General features: G+C 32.4%; 1 protein-coding gene across 3 annotated transcripts in view; it reads right to left on the bottom strand.

The window, feature by feature from the left end:
- Positions 1 to 466: 466 nt before the first annotated feature.
- Positions 467 to 21,125, bottom strand: part of LOC148610879 (vacuolar protein sorting-associated protein 16 homolog) — a 59,281-nt gene continuing 38,622 nt past the window's right edge. For 2 of the 3 annotated variants that reach the window (XM_088590729.1, XM_088590727.1), the window contains exons 6-22: positions 20,455 to 20,573; positions 19,607 to 19,726; positions 18,776 to 18,831; positions 17,385 to 17,459; positions 16,621 to 16,715; positions 14,483 to 14,559; positions 12,708 to 12,833; positions 11,216 to 11,343; positions 10,857 to 11,001; positions 10,476 to 10,610; positions 9,430 to 9,538; positions 8,123 to 8,220; positions 6,311 to 6,415; positions 3,099 to 3,346; positions 2,653 to 2,749; positions 1,934 to 2,037; positions 467 to 772 (exon numbers count right to left, since the gene is read on the bottom strand). In XM_088590729.1, coding sequence (XP_088446855.1) covers positions 628 to 772; positions 1,934 to 2,037; positions 2,653 to 2,749; positions 3,099 to 3,346; positions 6,311 to 6,415; positions 8,123 to 8,220; positions 9,430 to 9,538; positions 10,476 to 10,610; positions 10,857 to 11,001; positions 11,216 to 11,343; positions 12,708 to 12,833; positions 14,483 to 14,559; positions 16,621 to 16,715; positions 17,385 to 17,459; positions 18,776 to 18,831; positions 19,607 to 19,726; positions 20,455 to 20,573 — 1,982 coding nt within the window. In that variant the 3' untranslated portion in view covers positions 467 to 627. Of the gene's footprint in view, positions 773 to 1,933; positions 2,038 to 2,652; positions 2,750 to 3,098; positions 3,347 to 5,138; positions 5,163 to 6,310; positions 6,416 to 8,122; positions 8,221 to 9,429; positions 9,539 to 10,475; positions 10,611 to 10,856; positions 11,002 to 11,215; positions 11,344 to 12,707; positions 12,834 to 14,482; positions 14,560 to 16,620; positions 16,716 to 17,384; positions 17,460 to 18,775; positions 18,832 to 19,606; positions 19,727 to 20,454; positions 20,574 to 21,125 lie in introns of all 3 variants that reach the window. The other variant, XM_088590728.1, reaches the window with a different exon arrangement.

Below are 21,125 nucleotides of genomic sequence, written 5' to 3'. Positions count from 1 at the left end.
ACTCTTTATTTCCATAATGGAAAAAAATCACGAGAATGAAATATATGTCTCTATCACGGAGAATGAACATAAAACTCCAATGAAAACAATTCATGAACAATGCTTTCATCACGAATCAAGAAATATAAATCAGTAGAAAAACGGATCACGATAGCTAAAATGCACCGATTGCAAAGAACGAAAATAACCCATCAGGCCCCTCATAAATAATGACCATATTTGAGCCACATTATATCACAATAAGTAAATAATTACAAAATGATCCTTGCGTTATATTCTGACTTTTTTTTTTTACGATTTGAGTCCGTTGGTCTTCCTTGCCTTTGAATAACCACTTTCGCTTTGCAATTAGATTTGTTATTAGAGAAACGATCCCCACAGCACATGCGCTGATTAAGGTCACCAGAAGTCACATGCATACAAATTTATCTAGGTCGACTTTTTGTCTTGCAAGACAACAAATATATAGACACTTATTTCATGTATTTTCTGGTAAAGAAAGAAACTTATAATTAATGAACTCTTCCGGTCTATTTTATGCTAATTTATTTTTTTTAGGAATGCATATAATACATCAGTATAAATAAGTTTATTGCACATAAATATCATAAAACAAATTGTTTGATGTTATCTCCTAGCCCCAAGCTGTTGTTTCAAAGTTTTTACTGTCTCGGCTAGTTGTCTGTCAGAATGTCCACATTTGGACAGAACAAAATTTAACTCCTCTTCATTCTTATTTTCAAATGCTATCTCTGCAGCTGCCTTCTTGTTCCTTAAAATTAAAAAATAAACTGCAATTTACTGATGGAAAGAAAATTTGAAGTAATGTTTGCATTCTTTTTTCACTGTTCTTCGGCCAGAAAAAAAATTACTAGGAAGTGTTTTTTCATTATACATATGAGTAATGGCAATAATAATGGATAACGAGGTGGGACAAAGAAACAAAGAATTATTTTTGTTGGTCAGAAATGTAACTGTCGCAATTGTACTCTATGAGGGATATAAAGATAAACTGATCTGTAGCCTGTAGGTTTGATTACTTTAACATCTGATGCAAAAAATTAAGTACATATATAAACTCTGTGGGAGTGGATCCAAAATTTTATGTTTCTGTTAACCAACTTATTTTTGCTGGCAATTTTTCTTTTGTTGATTTTGTGGGCAAGAAAAATTGTGAAATCATTCCAAATAGCTTCACTTTCTATCAATTAGATGTTAGTCAGTATGTTAATAGTAGGAAAATTGAACTGATATCATTAAATGAGAAAAATAATTTAAAAAAAAAAAAAATAGATGTGGTATAATTGCCAATGAGACAGTCATCCACCAAAAGGCAAGCAATGATAAGTTATTTTAAAGTAAGGGAAACATTAAAACCACTGATTGCTAATTGGAGAAATTTTTGGGGGGTAATTTTTTTCCCGGAAAATCACAATTTCATGCAAAGAAAATATACATTTTTATAATATTAGGATTGGACAGCAGAGGGAATAATATGTTGTTCTAGTTTTCATGCAACATTTTAAGATTAATCCCCTGAATCTGGTATACTCTTCACATAGAGACTTGAAGTGAACCCTCCTGTGTGTAACTTGTATTTGCCATTGGCAGATTCTTAAAGCGCTATACTTGATATTTTATAGTGTCTTACCCAACTTTTAATAAACACTTGACTTTAAGGTCTGTGACAACTCTGGGCATATATTTCATAGTAGAGTCTTACCCAACTTTTACTAAACACTTGACTTTAAGGTCTGTGACAACTCTGGGCATATATTTCATAGTAGAGTCTTACCCAACTTTCACTAAACACTTGACTTTAAGGTCTGTGGCAACTCTGGGCATATATTTCATAGTGTCTTGCCCAACTTTCACTAAACACTTGACTTTAAGGTCTGTGGCAACTCTGGTTATATATTTCATAATGTCTTACCCAACTTTCACTAAACACTTCACTTTAAGGTCTGTAGCAACTCTGGGCATATATTTCATAGCTTCATGAATATTATTATATTTTGCACAAACTTCTACAAATGCCTACAAAATATCAACATTTCCTTAAAAAATAAAACAAAAATATAATTTAATCTTTTAATGTTGACATTAACAAAAAATTCCTTGACAAACAACACATAAAAGACTATTTCATATAATTTACACTGTTGAGGATAATTAGAAAATGGAATCAGCACACTCAAGTTTAAACTACATTTCATGTGTAACAACAGTGTCTGATGAACTACAAAAAAAGTTAATATGCATGAAATTAAAGAGAACTGCAGGACCCAAACTCTAGTAAAAATAAATGCATTTGTAGCTTGAATATAAAAAAAGCCTTCAAAAAGGGTAGCTTGTAATCAGCAAACTTAATAGTGTATATATCTGGTAACATAGCCATCAACAATTACAAAAAATGTTGAATAATTTTTTCCAACAACAATTCATTGTGAATAAACAGAATATCTCTCAAATGAAAACATTTTATCATCTTTAAGAATTAGCAGTAATGACAAATCCTGAAGATGTGGTGAATATCCAGAGTATACATCTTTTAACTCTTTTAAGTACATTTTAACTAGAGTTCAGTATGTGTTACAAGTTTATAATAAGAGCCATGATTCCCCTAACTTTGACAGAGAACTGTGAACCTACCTCTATGCCGACAGGAGGTTTCTTGGTGCGTGAAAATTTGTCAAGCTCTGCCCACTCTCCAGCTTCCGCCAAGGCCTGTATCTTTATCCACCAATACCTGTAATTTACATTTATTTCATTTTAGTCAATTATCCCCATAGTCTCATACATTTATTTCATTTTAGTAGTTGCCAATTATACTCATAGTCTGATAGTTCCTATACCATAGTCTGAATGAAATGGAAAAGATATTCAATACTTTTGGAAGTTAAAAATTTGAAATGTTTACATTTCTATCAGAAATCCTCCCCCCAAAATAGGAGAGATATCAATAGTATTTTCCAATATGAACTAGAAAAAAACTGTAAGCAATACTCAGTATATAACTCTTAACATGTAAATCATTAAATCAGTAATAATCAATATAACAACCAGACCACCTACTTCCTATCAACCAGACCACCTACCTCCTATCAGGAACTTTAAATTCTTTTCGTAGTTGTTCAGCTACTTTATTATTGTTCTCTAATGTTAATCTATAAATAGTTTGATGCAATGACAAGTCCATATATGGTCTGTTGAATTCTTCTTCTAGACGTCTTTGGTATTTTAATAACTTGATCTGTTCATCTGTCTGTTTGACATTGAAATCATTTTTTCCTCTTGCATAACAAGTCATAGCTAACTTCAGAGTTTCTGTTCTCTCATCAAGTCTCTATAAAGAAATTTTCACAGATTGTTATATTTAATGGATATTAAGTGTCTGTCCCTGTAAGAATCAGGCAGTAGGTGAAACATGGTATGAAAAAAAACACATTATTTTGATAGTGTAATTTGACTATTTGCACCATCAGAATCAAGGTAAACAGACAAGTTATTCCATATCATGCTGGATCATTGAGTTACTATTTCATTGAAATGCACTGAAAATGAAGATTTCCAGGGCAGATAACTCTGTCAAAAACCTAATTTTTCTAAGATTCTATTGAAAAATTTCTGAGCAAATCCAATGATGCAGAGATCAAATAATGGTCTTTTCAAATTGAGAAAGCATTCTTGAGTGATATTTTATTGTCAGAACATTGGATTTTGATATGCATGTTTCTGATTTTTCCCACTTTGCCTGATTCTTACTAACACTTACATGTGACCTTTTCAACACATACCTTTAATTAAAGAGATAAGCAAGACATTGAAATCTTGCTTTATCCCATGGCATGAAATGAGATTTGATTACTAACGAGATTTGTAATGAAAATTAATTACTTTTAACAAAGACATTAATATAAACCCTCTGAATTCAAAGGACATTGGTGACATTGATATAAAATTGTTGGTTTCCAATTTATTAATTTTGTAACTGTCATTTCAAACATAAATAATGAAGTTTCCTTCATAACAGAAAAGGTTTTATTGTAAAGAAGTTCTAGACATGGTGGTGCAGATGTAAAAATGATACCATTATTTCAACTAGTTCAAGGCACTTGTGATAAACATTCAAATAAATGTTTGTCTATGACATCTTGAAGCATTTATAATGTATGCTTCCATGAAAGGTCTCGTTTTACGATAAAAAAAAGTGGATACATGTACAAGTTACAAATCTCCAGTCTCCCTTATGTGGAAACGTTTTCCCTTTTTAATTTTCAATTAAATGCAATAAACAAACCATTCATTTAAATACATTATTTATCATTTCAACACTTGAATTTGTTCACAAATTATACATAAGTCGACAATTTCAAAGAATATTGTTTATAATCTACAGCTGACAATACATAATGATTTTGGTAGTTCTCAAACTCTGCTGCGATATTTTAAAAATCAATTGGTTGGTTAATTCTACAGTTGTGTATCTCTTTAATTACAGGCCTATGCTATTATAAATTCATTATTAGTAATTTTCTGTATTAATGTTTTTTTCTTAATATCTATCACCAATTGGCAATCATTCTATACTAATAATACTGCACATATATATTGTGTGTGGAGATCGTAGCCTTCACACAAAATACACTACCGGTAGTAATTTGAGTTTTCTTCTTTTCCCGTACAAAGAAGAATTCAAGAAATAGCATGTATTCTCAATATTATTCTCCCTTCTTAAGCTTATCAGTAGGCAAATTTTAACATAACATCTTCAGACATAAAACACCACCAATATGTATATACACAAAGTGCTATTTCATATAAATATTTTTACATCATAATTTTTTAAAGATGTAAGTTATTCAATAATGAACACTTTTCGTGTACAAAACATTTCTTTTAGTAAATACTTCATCCTCAAAGCATCTCATGACCAATTAGCTTCCATTTCATAAATTTTTAATACCGCATCCTCAAATCTCCTCATAACCTAACAATTAGCTTCTTCTACAAAGTTATAATACCTCATCATCAAATCTCCTCATGACCTTACAATTAGCCTCTTCTATAAAGTTATAAATACCTCATCATCAAATCTCCTCATGACCTAACAATTAGCTTCCATAAAGTTATAATACCTCATCATCAAATCTCCTCATGACCTTACAATTAGCCTCTTCTATAAAGTTATAAATACCTCATCATCAAATCTCCTCATGACCTAACAATTAGCTTCCAAAAAGTTATAATACCTCATCATCAAATCTCCTCATGACCTTACAATTAGTCTCTTCTATAAAGTTATAAATACCTCATCATCAAAGCTCCTCATGACCTTACGATTAGCTTCTTCAGTAAAGTTATAAATACCTCATCCTTGAAGCTCCTCATGACTTTACAATTAGCTTCTTCTATAAAGTTATAAATACCTCATCCTCAAAGCTCCTCATGACCTTACAATTAGTCTCTTCTATAAAGTTATAAATACCTCATCCTTGAAGCTCCTCATGACTTTACAATTAGCTTCTTCTATTAAGTTATAAATACCTCATCATCAAAGCTCCTCATGACCTTACAATTAGCTTCTTCAGTAAAGTTATAAATACCTCATCCTCAAAGCTCCTCATGACCTTACAATTAGCTTCTTCTATAAAGTTATAAATACCTCATCATCAAAGCTCCTCATGACCTTACAATTAGCCTCTTCTATAAAGATATAAATACCTCATCATCAAATCTCCTCATGACCTAACAATTAGCTTCCAAAAAGTTATAATACCTCATCATCAAATCTCCTCATGACCTTACAATTAGTCTCTTCTATAAAGTTATAAATACCTCATCCTTGAAGCTCCTCATGACGTTACAATTAGCTTCTTCTATTAAGTTATAAATACCTCATCATCAAAGCTCCTCATGACCTTACAATTAGCTTCTTCAGTAAAGTTATAAATACCTCATCCTCAAAGCTCCTCATGACCTTACAATTAGCTTCTTCTATAAAGTTATAAATACCTCATCATCAAAGCTCCTCGTGACCTTACAATTAGCCTCTTCTATAAAGTTATAAATACCTCATCATCAAATCTCCTCGTGACCTTACAATTAGTCTCTTCTATAAAGTTATAAATACCTCATCCTTGAAGCTCCTCATGACTTTACAATTAGTTTCTTCTATTAAGTTATAAATACCTCATCCTCAAAGCTCCTCATGACCTTACAATTAGCTTCTTCTATAAAGTTATAAATACCTCATCATCAAAGCTCCTCATGAGCTTACGATTAGCTTCTTCAGTAAAGTTATAAATACCTCATCCTCAAAGCTCCTCATGACCTTACAATTAGCCTCTTCTATAAAGTTATCTTCTTGGTAATATAGATCTTCAAGTAGCTTAGGATTCTGTTGTCTACAGTACTGTAAAAAAATTCAATTATTGAACAAAACAAACTGAAATGTCTAGTATTGAACCAAACAACCAGAAAAGTCTAGTATTGAACCAAACAACCAGAAATGTCTAGTATTGAACCTAACAACCAGAAATGTCTAGTATTGAACCTAACAACCAGAAAAGTCTAGTACTGAACGTAACAACCAGAAAAGTCTAGTATTGAACCTAACAACCAGAAAAGTCTAGTATTGAACCAAACAACCAGAAATGTCTAGTATTGAACCTAACAACCAGAAAAGTCTAGTATTGAACCTAACAACCAGAAACGTCTAATATTGAACCAAACAACCAGAAATGTCTAGTATTGAACCTAACAACCAGAAATGTTTAGTATTGAACAAAACAACCAGAAAAGTCTAGTACTGAACGTAACAACCAGAAAAGTCTAGTATTGAACCTAACAACCAGAAATGTTTAGTATTGAACAAAACAACCAGAAAAGTCTAGTACTGAACGTAACAACCAGAAATGTCTAGTATTGAACCTAACAACCAGAAATGTTTAGTATTGAACAAAACAACCAGAAAAGTCTAGTACTGAACGTAACAACCTGAAATGTCTAGTATTGAACGTAACAACCAGAAATGTTTAGTATTGAACAAAACAACCAGAAGTGTCTAGTATTGAACCAAACAACCAGAAAAGTCTAGTATTGAATCAAACATTCTGAAATGTCTAATATTGAACCTAACAACCTGAAATGTGGAGTTTTTTTCACTGATTCTAGTACATGTAATATCATTTCATCATATAGACCCATAAAGCAACATAATAGCAAGAATAAAAATATGTAGCCTTTTTGGGGATATATTACATAACTTGTAAGATTCTTACAAAGACTGCTAGGTATACATGGTGCTCCTGAAAAACTGTTGGTAATGTGACCTAAAGTACAACCAGAAATCATGAAGGGTAATAACAAAATTACTGAACTGATAAAATCTAGACAGTAGTCAAATAGAATAGTGTAAAAGGAAAGTCTGTATAACAAATGGCAATATCATTGCAAAAACCGGAAAGTTGGAAATCCACCGCAATGGTTCTGACTTGGTACAGGCATTTCAAAATGATAGTGGGTTAAACCAGTTTGTATAGAATGCTAAACCTCCCACTTCCATTATGGTTCATTATTTCCTGTTTATTTCAACACAAATGGGCAGCATCAAATATCAGTAAAACCAGTAGTCATGGCAATTTTCAGTGGTTTACATGACTACAGGACAACTCCCAATCTCGCAAACTATGCCTATAATTTGACTTTATTGTATGAGTGAAAAATTCTTTGGTTTTATTTCTCAAACCAAATAGTGTTGTTTTTTTTCTGAAAGTTTGAAAACATCATGTTTTGTTGTAAAATGGGTGATTTTATTTCCAGATAATGTTCTTTTTGCAATCCTGGAATAAAAAATATTTGCATTGAGAAGAAATAACTTATCTATGCATCACAATGCATACCAAAAATATAACAAAAATTAAACCAATGTGAAAAAATTGTTACCATGTACAAATGTACTACAATGGTTATGTATGATGTGTGATTGTAAAAATTGACTACTTGTTCATTAGTTTTACTGAACCTTTATATACTGATAGGCTCTCTATATAATTGTTCAAACCCATGTTTAACCATCATTAATATAAAGATAGATATACCTAAAGGATAACACACGTACCTGCAAAAACAATGAATAAGCAATGGGCATACTTCTAATGGCCATGAGGAACTCTCCCTGAGGCATGGACTCTTTTAATCTTAGTAAAACTGTATATACTGTAACATAGATATAATGTCATATCTAATAACTGATATCAAATTACTTTACACAAGAAAAAATGTAACACATGTTTAGGACCACCATGAACAACATATGTTTCTAACTAGCAAATTAACTCACAAAAAAATAAATAAATAAAAATCATTTAGTAATTATACGTTTTCAATAGGATTGCATAGAGAAATTAGAATGATTATCTTATTGTTTTCAAAAACCTATGATTTTAAGTATTTTCAAACACAAAAAAAAACATATATTTACCATACTGGTCCTAAACAAGTTTCCTTATGTCTTGAAACATACGAAAAAAATGTCTTAAATGTTTGCCCGTTTAGTGTATTGTGTCAAAGGCAACATACAGATGTCAACAATACAATTACAGTACTGAGTAAATAAAATAAAATATCTATATATAAATAAATATATGACAGAAAACTCATACATACAAGTATTTTTAAAAGTCGACTTTATATGGATTTAATGTCTCTCTTTACAGGCATCTGACAACAAATAACTTTTCTTAATGAACATTTCTATTTGATACCTTCCTTTCTTATAAAATTTCATCAAAATCCAATCAGTGCTTTAGACAGACAGACAGACAGATTCCTACATATCTCCAAACCTTGTAAGTGGGCTTTAGATAGGCAGACAGACAGATTCCTACATATCTCCAAACCTTGTAAGTGGGCTTTAGACAGGCAGACAGACAAATTCCTACATATCTCCAAACCTTGTAAGTGGGCTTTAGACTGGCAGACAGACAGATTCCTACATATATCCAAACCTTGTAAGTGGGCTTTAGACAGGCAGACAGACAGATTCCTACATATCTCCAAACCTTGTAAGTGGGCTTTAGACAGACAGATTCCTACATATCTACAAACCTTGTAAGTGGGCTTTAGACAGGCAGACAGACAGATTCCTACATATCTCCAAACCTTGTAAGTGGGCTTTAGACAGACAGATTCCTACATATCTACAAACCTTGTAAGTGGGCTTTAGACAGGCAGACAGACAGATTCCTACATATCTACAAACCTTGTAAGTGGTACATATAATAAATTTCCAGGTCAAATGAATATTTTGAAAATTATGCAAAGAAAATTTATGTTTAAAGATTCATCATAAAAAGTTAGGCAATAAGCAATAACAATACCTCAATATAAATAACACATTATTTTAAGAAGAATGATTATATATACCTAAATCTGTATCACCACTATCTATAGCCTTAGATAAAGCTATCTGGTCTTTGTGCATCTTCATCAACAGAGGGACCTGGTGGGCAGCTCTTGGCTCGTAATCCAGTAACTAAAAAATAAAGTTTCCATAATCTGATAGAGAGCTCTAAACTATAGTAACTAAATTAGTACAAGAAGGCAAAATGTAATAATACCGTGTTTATATTATTATGAGTATTTTCAGTTTTATTCTCAAAAAAAAAAAACCAACATCTAAGATAACGTAATTTATTTAAAAGACCTACTGAAAAACAAAATATCAGTATCTTTGCCTCTATAAATCAACTAATCTTGACCTTTGACCTATTGAGGTATCTTCCTTGCTACTAAAGCTTCCACCATAGACAACTTAGTGTCTTATAAAATGTACCTACAGGTAAAAATATTAACAATGACCTTGACTTGCCAACTGTTTACCTTTAAAAGGAAAGGTTAAAGCTTCTATCTGGGTAATATCAACAATCAAAATTGAAATATTATAATATGCTCTTCAAATTTTGTAAATGGATTGTGGAAGACCCATGATGGACCTAACTTTCTACTACCATACTACAAATCCTCAATGGCTACCTCATAGTAGGACATCTCAAGGGTGTGTCACACTCACTTACTCTGATGGCTAACTCCTCTCTACCACACTACAAAGCTTCATTAGCTACCTCAGAGTAGGATATGCCATACTCCAAATCCTAATTGTCCTTTTCAAAGTGGGACAAGCCAAGGTTATCACCATACACTTACCCTGATGTCTAACTCTTCCCTACTATACTCTAAATCCTAATTGTCCTTTTCAAAGTGGGACAAGCCAGGGGTGTCACCATACACTTACCCTGATGTCAAACTATTCTCGATCACACTACAAATCCTAATTGGTCATCACAGAGTGGGACAAGCCAGGGTTGTCACCATACACTTACACTGATGTCTAACTCTTTACTACCATACTCCAAATCCTCATTGTCTATCTCAGAGTAGGACACCTCAGAGGTGTGTCACCATACACTTACCCTGATGGCTAACTCCTCTCTACCACACTCCAAAGCTTCATTGGCCACCTCAGAGTAGGACACACCAGGGGTGTCACCAAGTTTCTGTGCAATAGCACGGGCAACACTTTCATCACTTTGGTCTTTTTGTTTTACCTTTTAAAAAAGAAATTTAAACTACAGTGGATATATCCTTAATGAGCTTTAAAAAAAGTAATGTCTCAATACAATTACTATACATAGTAACAGAAGAACAATTAAGTCATCTCCCCCAGGCAAGGATTTAACAAAATATCTTCCCTTCCAATCATCTAACTAATATAGTTTCTTAGAACCCACTGAATGGTTAATGAAGAGTTGCACAAACAAGATATATGTAGACCAAAACAGCACAATACCAACCTTATAACAGGCCCAATGTGCCAGTATTCTAGAACTGCCCTCTGCTTCTGGTATCTTAAGGTACTGACATACCTTAATAGCATAAGCAAAGAATTTTCTCAACACAAGTCGGTCTATTAGAACTGGCATTGTTAATTTCTCTAATCTGGGAATATTGTTAAGTTTAACAAACATGAAAGTAATTTCCTTCTACATACTCAAGTTTTTAGTAAAATCAAATTTATTTTGTTATTAAGTATACAGCAATCCTCGTGTCGTACTTGTAAAAATTATCACTGAGTTAACATTTAGAAACCATTGATTTTTTGGGCCACTGACAATAAGATCTAAGATCAATTGTTTACAATGACAAAGGATACTGTGTGTAAGTTAATGCCATTCCAATGGTGTAATTCCTGACCTGGTTCAGTACCCGTAACATCTGACACATGTTTACAAATGGCTCTGGATTATAATCTGTCAGGAAACACTTCCCAAATGATGCAGCCTATAGTCAACATGTAAATTAAATAAGGTTAAAATTGATGCAGAAACAAAGAAGAACATGTCACAACAAGTTCTTGATTTATCTCGTGACATAATTTTTTAAATCTCTTAAATACCAAATTCCATATAAAGTTCAGACACTGCAAATGGCAAAGTGATCCATGGTTAAGAAAAATCCACTGGACAAAAGATGCTTTTTGGGAATTTTTACATAGCTTATGTCCTTTGTGTATACAGAACTGTATTTTGGGGAAAATCATACAAGTATTTCCTGCATAGGGTAAATCAACCGAATCAGTAACTCTTCAAAAGAGCAAATTTCATGTAAAATCTATATATTTTTGTTCTCAAAAGAGCATCAACCAAATGACAAGCTAAGACAGGTTCTGTGGTCTGTAATTGTTTGTTATACATTTAGAAAGTTTTACAGGAACTTTCCTAGAATGAACCTAGGCTGTATCAAGGCTATAACTATATTGTATTTCTGCCTGTGATGCTCTATGTATTGACCAACACTCAGTTACTACTTCTGCCTTTGATGTTCTATATGTTGACCTACCCTTAGTAACATTTTTATGGTTCTAAATGTTGAAATACCCTTAGTAACTGTTGCTTTTATGGTTCTATATGTTGAAATACCCTTAGTAACTGTTTGCTTTTATGGTTCTAAATGTTGACCTACCCGTAGTAATTGTTTTTGTTTTGATGGTTCCATATATTGACCTACCCTCAGTAACTGATTTTGTTTTGATGGTTCTATATATATTGACCTACCCTCAGTAATGACTTCTACCTGTGATGGTTCTAAATATTGACCTACCCTCAGTAACTGTTCTTGTTTTGATGGTTCTATATGTTGACCTACCCGTAGTAACCGTTTTTGTTTTGATGGTTCTATATATTGACCTACCATCAGTAATGACTTCTACCTGTGATGGTTCTATATATTGACCTACCCTCAGTAACTGTTTTTGTTTTGATGGTTCTATATATATTGACTTACTCTCAGTAACTGTTCTTGTTTTGATGGTTCTATTTGTTGACCTACCCGTAGTAACTGTTTTTGTTTTGATGGTTCTATATATTGACCTACCCTCAGTAACTGTTTTTGTTTTGATGGTTCTATATATTGACCTACCCTCAGTAACTGTTTTTGTTTTGATGGTTCTATATATTGACCTACCCTCAGTAACTGTTTTTGTTTTTGATGGTTCTATATATTGACCTACCCTTAGTAACTGTTCTTGTTTTGATGGTTCTATATATTGACCTACCCTTAGTAACTGTTTTTGTTTTGATGGTTTTATATATTGATCTACCTTCAGTAATGATTTCTGCCTGTGATGGTTTTAGATATTGACCTACCCTTAGTAACTGTTTTTGTTTTGATGGTTCTATCTCATGCCCAGCAGCTTGTATGCATTGGTCTACAGCAATATCTAATTTGTCTCTGATCATTCTGACATACTCATCAGCTTTCTGGCTTCCTTTCTGAAAGGTTTAACAATACAAGGCAGGTGTATCTTGTAAGAGGATAAAGTATAATACACTGTAAACGTTTTTGTGGTGTACTAATTTTGCTATTTTCGCAGTGGACAGAAAACCATGAAAAATAGTACTTGCGAAATTTATTTTTAACATTATTTAATGCTTATCATATTTTTGAAACCACGAAGATTGATACCAGCAAATATGTTCACTTGACAGAATCCACAAAAGTTAGCCACTGCGAAAATTAATATGTTTATAGTATTATTTTTTTTTAAAATAATAATGCCTTTTACAGTTTTAATCAACTAGGATTTTTTTTCTCATAATTCAACAAACTTTAAGACATGAGCTATAAGCATTTAATGTTGTTAAAAATACAAAACTAAAAACGATCTTTGCTTTGTATTATCTTTGATTAAAAGCAGCTAAGATCAAAGGTTAAATTTGAATTGATTACCACTATGAGGACATATTCACACAGAAAACATTATAACTAAGCAAGCACCATAGTGTTTCATAAAGCAGAAGTTTCAGATTGGGAGTTCTGTTATACTATTATATGTAAAAGGTAACTAGAAATCATTGAGATGGAATCATCGCTGTGGGACCTGCTGTGGCAATTAAGCCACATATACAAAAAACCCAGGAATTTGACCTTATCAAAAGTAAAGTCATAGGCCATTTTCCATGGTATGCAACACATCATCTTTAGGTGATATACATACATGCCAAATATCATAAGCTCACAATGAAAGAGAAAAAAGTTACAGCCTGGACTTGAATTTGTCCCCCCACAAAAAAACCCAAAAAAACAGAAATTTGACCTTGAGGTCAAAGTGAAAGTTCATAGGCCACTATCCATGGTATGCAACACACTGTCTTTAGGTGATCTACCCGAATGCAAAATATCAAAAGCCTACATTGAAGACAAAAAAGTTACATCCCAGACACGAGTTTGTCACAGAAAAACAGGAAAATGACCTTGAGGTCAAAGTTCAAGGTCATAGGTCACTATCCATGGTATGCAACACACTGTCTTTAGGTGATCTACCCGAATGCAAAATATCAAAAGCCGACATCGAAGACAAAAAAGTTACATCCCAGACACGAGTTTGTCACAGAAAAACAGGAAAATGACCTTGAGGTCAAAGTTCAAGATCATAGGCCACTATCCGTGTATGGTGACACATTGACTTATGGTGATCTACCCAAATGCAAAATATCAAAAGCCTACATCAAAAGACGAAAAAGTTACAGCCCAGACACGACTTCGTAATGGATGAATGGACAGAGTAACACTTAAGGGTAATCGCCACTATTCATGGTGGGGCCCTAATAAAATATGACATTACTGCTTTAAAAAAGATTTTCTTCTTTTTCTGTTTGAAAAGTACCATACACTGTGAGCTAACTCACCATGAATTCTTTATGATTATTTATGCTAAAGCTGTGAGCTAATTCTCCATGTATTCTTCATGATTATTTGTTACACTGTGAGTTAACTCACCATGAATTTGTAAAGATTATTTTATGCTACACTGTGAGCTAACTCATCATGTATTCTTCATTAATTTTTTTGTGCTATACAATGAGCTAACTCACCATAAATTATTGAATATTATTTCATGCTCGAGTGTGACCTAACTCACCATAAATTCTTTATTGGCTTCAAACAACATGGCACCTGGCTCCATAGAACCAATTTTAAATATCTTCTCAGTAACATCTGAAAAAATGTTCAAATAAACATATGAAATCTAAAATACAATTTTAATATCAAAGTAGTGTCTAACTTCATTAAAAAAAAAACAAGGGAAATTTGATCAAGTGATCATAGATATCCTGGCATTCAAAATTTCAAAATGAAAAGGGACACAACTCCAGAGTTTTTAGTTCAACAGACACAATGACTTAACTGGAACTGTTTTTTTTATAGATCAATGCATTGTGTTAAAAGTTTCAAAAGATTTGGTTGATTAGCATTTAATGACCTAGGAAACAAACAGCACATAACAAACTGAGGATCACTATTAACCATTATTTGTCCAGCTAGGGTACTAATACGTCTCCACAGCTTAGACCAGTTATCTATTTTTCCTTATTACCAATTTTTATTGCCGTATTAAAGCACTTAAGTAATAATGACAAAACAACACCTTCCTTTATGGTCATAAACAATGTTAACAGCATCATGAGTATATGACATAAAATAATGTTAAAACATACTGTACCATAAAGACTAAGTCATTAATTTTGTTGAAAAGTCTAACAAAATACCAGTAGTACAATACCAGTTCAAGCATTTTTTCTTAAAATATGAATTATCAGGTACTAACTCAAGAGCACTGTAAGCCAGGGATGTTGAGCTTATTCCCGAACAAGAAGTCAAATCTTTCTTTAAATGGCCATTTTCAGTTATGATGAGTTTATATGTGTTTGCCTTCACTTATATACTTCTCTGTCTAAGAATCAGGCAAAATGTGCAGAAGATGTAGCACACGAATAAAAAGAGGCAAATTTGACAGTTCTAATATCGTTTCAGACCTTTATATACGTTTACATTATCTTCCCTGTATCAATTTGATCCGATGGAGCAGTATAGCGAATAGACTCATCCCATAGATAATGTAACCATATATATATATATATATGGGATGACGTATAGAAAGGTCTGAAAAATTCCCAATGATGTCAGAACTGTTAGAACTGTCAAATTTCCATTGCAAATTTTTGGTTGTTCCCTAGACCGCAGGACTTTGTGCATGTGGTGTTGCCATAAATGTAACAGCAGTACGAGTTCGAGTCCCGCGGAGAGAACGACCAAAAATTTGCGATGTAAATTCTAACATCATTGGGAATTTTTTTGTTGAAATGCAGTGTTGAAAAATTGCTGAAAAATTTTCCTGCACTCTTTCCCTATACAAGCAGTGAAAAAATATGTACATCACAGATGCTTCAGGATAAATTTAAACAACTTTTTGGTTGTTTTCTAGATGTACTGGAGATTAATGATGTGCTACTCATTGCCTGATTCTTACACAAAATGGTACTAAATACACCAGCAATGAGAACATGAATACATTTATTTATTGTGACTCTTGACTAATGTTCCTTTATATTTTCTGGTTATTTTATATAACCTGGCTTGGTACATTGACATCATTTATGTTGATTGTTCCACACTCCGCGATTCAAATAACCCCAAACAAAATAACGTTTCTAACATGACGTGACATGTTCCCTTTGTAAACAAAGGAGGTCTCTAAATAGCGTAAAACCCTGCTTGCACCTGCGCAATCATTGTAATGAATGGGTCACTTGTCATTGTTATTGGTATTGTTACTTATTATAATTATATACTGGTACATGTATTTAAAACATTATGGATGTAACAGTTGAAATACTTCTACTTCGTTGTAAAAAAATAATATGGGCAGGTAAATGGAAGTGCCAAATAATTTATTTTCCCAAGGAGCGTCTCACTGACAAAAATGACTTTTTTGTCAAGATTTTGGTGCCTACCCATGTTAAAATAAGCATAAAACCTGGCATCCAAGAATTATTTCTTAATTTGATTACAATTCAGTTCTCAATATTTGGACTAGCAGCTGTTGAAATTAAAATTTAAGGCTTGTTTCTAAACACATTACACTCAATAGCACCGTTTAGGCCCGTTTACACTTTCCATAAACAGCAAAGCTGTTTAAAAGTGTAAACTGCTGCAAGCAAGGCTATTTTGTATAACCTGTTAAAAAAAAAGAAACATTCCTAAACTAACTATACTAACCAGGAACTTTGTGTAAGAACTCATGTTGGTAGTTACCAATGATCCTAAGTCCATCTTCTTCCTCTGTCAGATGTACAGGTGTGTCAAAGGTAAATCTAAAATTAAATTATCCAAAGTTCTGAAATGGGAAAAATAATTAAAAAAAAAAAACCAAACAAACAAACAAACAAACAAACAAACAAAACAAAACAATCAAAGAATGGACTTATGTGGTTCATCATAAATTGTCACATTTTTTTTATTAAAAATCAGAAATTAAAGTGTCCATTTACATCCATAAACAAATAAAAACCTGTCCAGGTCAAGGTAGAAAAAAAGGATTAATACAGTGGAACACATTTTCAGATATTAGAAACCCATATCAAGCCTTGCTCGGGTTGGCTAAAATATTTTGAAACTGTGGTCAGTAGTGTAGACAAAATTCACATTATGAGGCAGTTGTAACTTCTAAGGTGACTAAGGTGTTAGCTAGAGAGGTCTTATCAATAGATGTGTGACTGATCTTCAGTTGGATGTTGTCCTAGGTCTTAGTAGACTTGTCTGTGGGGTAAGTTATCGGCAGATCTCTTTCTGTCAGAGTGAAATCAGGCCCTCAGGCATTCTAAGGTCACTGGTTAAATATGTACAGATTAACACTATAAGGATTTCATCCTTTATTATAGACTAACATAAGAATTAAGTTTTTTTTTTTTTTATAACTCTTTGATTGGCTTTTGTTTGTTCAAATGGCATCTGTTCTCAATATCCAGATTTGTGTAACATACCTTATCCAGTCTTTATCAGGACCAACTACAACCATTAGAGTATCCCATACAGCAACAACTGCTCCTGCACCACACCTATAGAATCCACAATTCATAGAAAAATTAAATTGAACTATGAAGATTTGTTTTGTTTCAAAATTATAGTAATACCTCAAGTTTTGTATTTTTTCATGGATATCATTTTTTTTATTCATAAGCAACAGTAAATGTAAAATTATTCAATACAAGTATGAAACCACAACACTATTACTTCATGGAATGTCGTTCAAAGGCATTGCTTAAGTTAATATTCACCATTTTTGTGTGTTCATTCTCATTTCTCATATGTTACTAAATATCTAACACATCAGATAAATGACATTGAAATTAATTATTCAGATTGAAAATCCCCCTTCACATATACATGTACAAGTTTTCTTCTGCACTTCTATCATTTTTTGTACTTAACAATTTATATCATGTTCATGTACTTTACACTAGTGGAAACCTTATTATCCTGAGAAAACAAACTAACAACCAGATTAACATACACAACAACCCCCACAAAAGAAAGAAAAAAATAACTCCAACGATCCAATATTTTTAGTTACAATGTCTGCCATCTTTGACCTCATAATCTGTATCTGTATTAACTATACTAAATTCATTATCTTATCAGTAAAAAACAATATATGAGACAGCTAGAAGGACACCAGAGTTTATTTTGTAAGTCATAATAAAACAGTTAAACAACAGAACACGCAATAGAATGATATAAGGCCTCATTACAATGAAACAATAGATATTAAAAAATATCAAAACACCACAATCATGTGTAATACCAAAAAGAAACTCGGAAGATCATCTCAAGAGCAAATCTTTGGACATTTTTTTTATTTAAATATGACATAAAAAGGAAGATAAATGTACAAAACATAGAACATAAATCAAATGAAACTTGACACTACGACTGTCAGGGAGAAAGCGACTAAATCCTCAAGTCACATGACAAATCAGACGCACCTTTAATACAAATATTTCTCACTATTTGATTAAATGCGGATAAATTTCATTCTTGTCACTCAAGCTTTTTTCTTTGCAAGATTCCTTTCTCTCATAGTAGACTTGAGTTATTAACAAAAACCATTATTATTTATATTTTTAATAAATATCAATAGTGGTGACCTTGACCTACTCACCTTCATATCAATACGTGATTTTCTTGTCATCCAAGGGTTAATGAATCAGAAACAAATTCATGAAGGAAGGATAGAAGGCAGAATTTTACATTTCCACAAAAGGTGAATGACTATAAGGGATAGTACCAATATAATTAGAACTAGCTCTTGTAATTTGTCCACTACATTCCTCTATTCAAGAGCTAGTTTTAATTAGATTGGGATAGTACTTACCAAGCCAGTTGTTGAGGACATTGCTGGGACTTGGTGTTAAACTCACAGTAACATTTCTGAAAAAAGGTGCACAAGGTGACTGAACAAAGAACAACAAAATCCACTTCAATTTAAAGTACCTTTTTTAAGGTCTGCATAGAAAGGTTTGTGTGACTTTCCTATTTTTTTTTATTTAAGCAACTAGTCTTCTCGCATGACTTTTTTAACTTTTATAGCAGCACATTTGACTAATGTTTAGGTACACATTTCCACACCTTCAACACAATCTCAATAGGCTGAAAATCTATGCTTTAGTTAAGCAAGATACATTGTGTTTGCATCCCTGGCTTTTTAAATTACTGTTGAGTATGTATTTAATGTCCTGTTGTACATTTGTTGTTTTCTGTATGTAATGTAACAGTACTGAACAGATGTTTACTATAATCAGGATGGTAGAATAGTAGATGGTAAAACTAGAATATTTTATGGTCATAATAAATTGTTATACTGAAGCACATGATATGTTCATTCCCCCTTTTTTCAGTGTTCAAAGTCAAATAATTAAGATAGGAAGTATCAGAAAACAATGAAAATGGAAAGGAAACCTTCCATGAAGACATCACTGAAGCAATAATTTGTAGAAATTCTCCAAAGTAATTCAGAATTATACATGTGAACAGACAGACACAGAACAAATAGCCTTACACCATAGTACATCTATTAGAAGACACACATATAAAGCAAAAATATATTTTGAAGTACCTAGTTGTAAAAGTGATAGCTTTAATGTACCATTTAAAATTAATTTAAAGTTGCAGAATTTTCTAGAGGTGTGTAAATGTAACTATTTACCTGTAAATCTGATGAGCCAATCCATATGACACCTGTATCTGTATACATAGCAAGGTATTTGTTGTTATATGAAACAGACATCTTCACATATTCATTAACCTCTACAGAACTTTCAGGACTCTAGAATAATGAATAACATTTGGACAAATTGTTACAAAAGTGAGAATTAATGAGAAATGCATAGAATGGTAAATAAAAGTGTTGAATTGATCAGATATAATTGTTTAAGACAAGACTGTTTTTGTTAGAAAAAGTTAATAGATTAAAATCTGTAACAACTTTAAATTTCATTGAGTTTCTTAAATTTATGGAACTCATGTGAACATCATTTTTATAAATGAACAAATAACATATCTGGAAAATAAAATTGAACAGCTTCATTTCACAACATGAAAATAGGGCATTATTGGAACATTAAGTGATATACCGCCATGTAATAGTGAAAAAAGGGGAATGGCAAAGTGTTTAAAGGCGTAACGTGATAAAAACATTTTGGATTTTGGTGAAAATTAAACTTTACCTGTATTCTATTTACCAAAGAATTGTGCAAAATTAAAAAAAAACATTAATTCGTTCTCAAATTATCATTTGGAAACTGTCAGGTGATGGACAGACAGAGGGACACACAACTTTTTGGAGGGTATTTCATAATACTTCGTGCCCTGAGATATAAATAGAACCAAACAAACACAGCCATTACAGTATAGTGATCCTTAACTTTTAATTCACATTCAAATACATGTCTTATGTTCTATATAAGTCCTCATGAATGATGAAAAACTTGAGTTTATCATATACATATTTAACAGATTCTACCTTTCACCATATAAACAATATACAGAACATACCTGTATTTGGAACTGCCCTCCATGATCAATAAGATAAAGTTCACTTCCTTTAGCTACCAGGGCTCTGGACTGTCTATCAAGATTTATGATGGTCCAACTACTAGGGGGCGACTGTAGACCTGAAATTAAGATGTGATAAGATTTATAATGGTCCAACTACTAGGGGCCAACTGTAGCCTTGAAATGAAGAAGTGGTCAGATTTATAATGGTCCCACAACTAGGGAGAGACTGTAGACCAAAAGAGTTATTAGAAAATACAGCAAAATATATGCCTATGACTGAATTCATACATCAGACAAGAATGTGAATAATAAATATCATAATGAGTGAAAGTTGAATATCACAAAATATAAACATTAGTTACATAAGAAATGAGCCTGGTCATATCTGTAACGTTGCTGAAACCTAATAAAGCAAGTTAATGTTTTGCAATATTCAAGTTTTCATGAGTTATAAAACCTTTTTCTTTATAATTCTTTTGGGTTACTAGACAACTTGACAATCTGCATCTGACACTGGGGAAGTTCTAGCTATCAATCACCTATGATGTCACCAGCTGTTACAGGATAACAAGACAAGAAACGTCACAACAACCCATTTGACCAATCAGATTTGATCAGGGGTATGTTATAATCACACAGCAACCAATTCCACCCACAAATTTTTATAT

This window comes from Perna viridis, chromosome 7 (assembly GCF_037379345.1).
Source record: "Perna viridis isolate PV_CMFRI_1.1 ecotype Kerala chromosome 7, ASM3737934v1, whole genome shotgun sequence".
NCBI lineage: Eukaryota > Metazoa > Mollusca > Bivalvia > Mytilida > Mytilidae > Perna > Perna viridis.
This window is presented reverse-complemented; position numbering and strand designations above follow the sequence as displayed.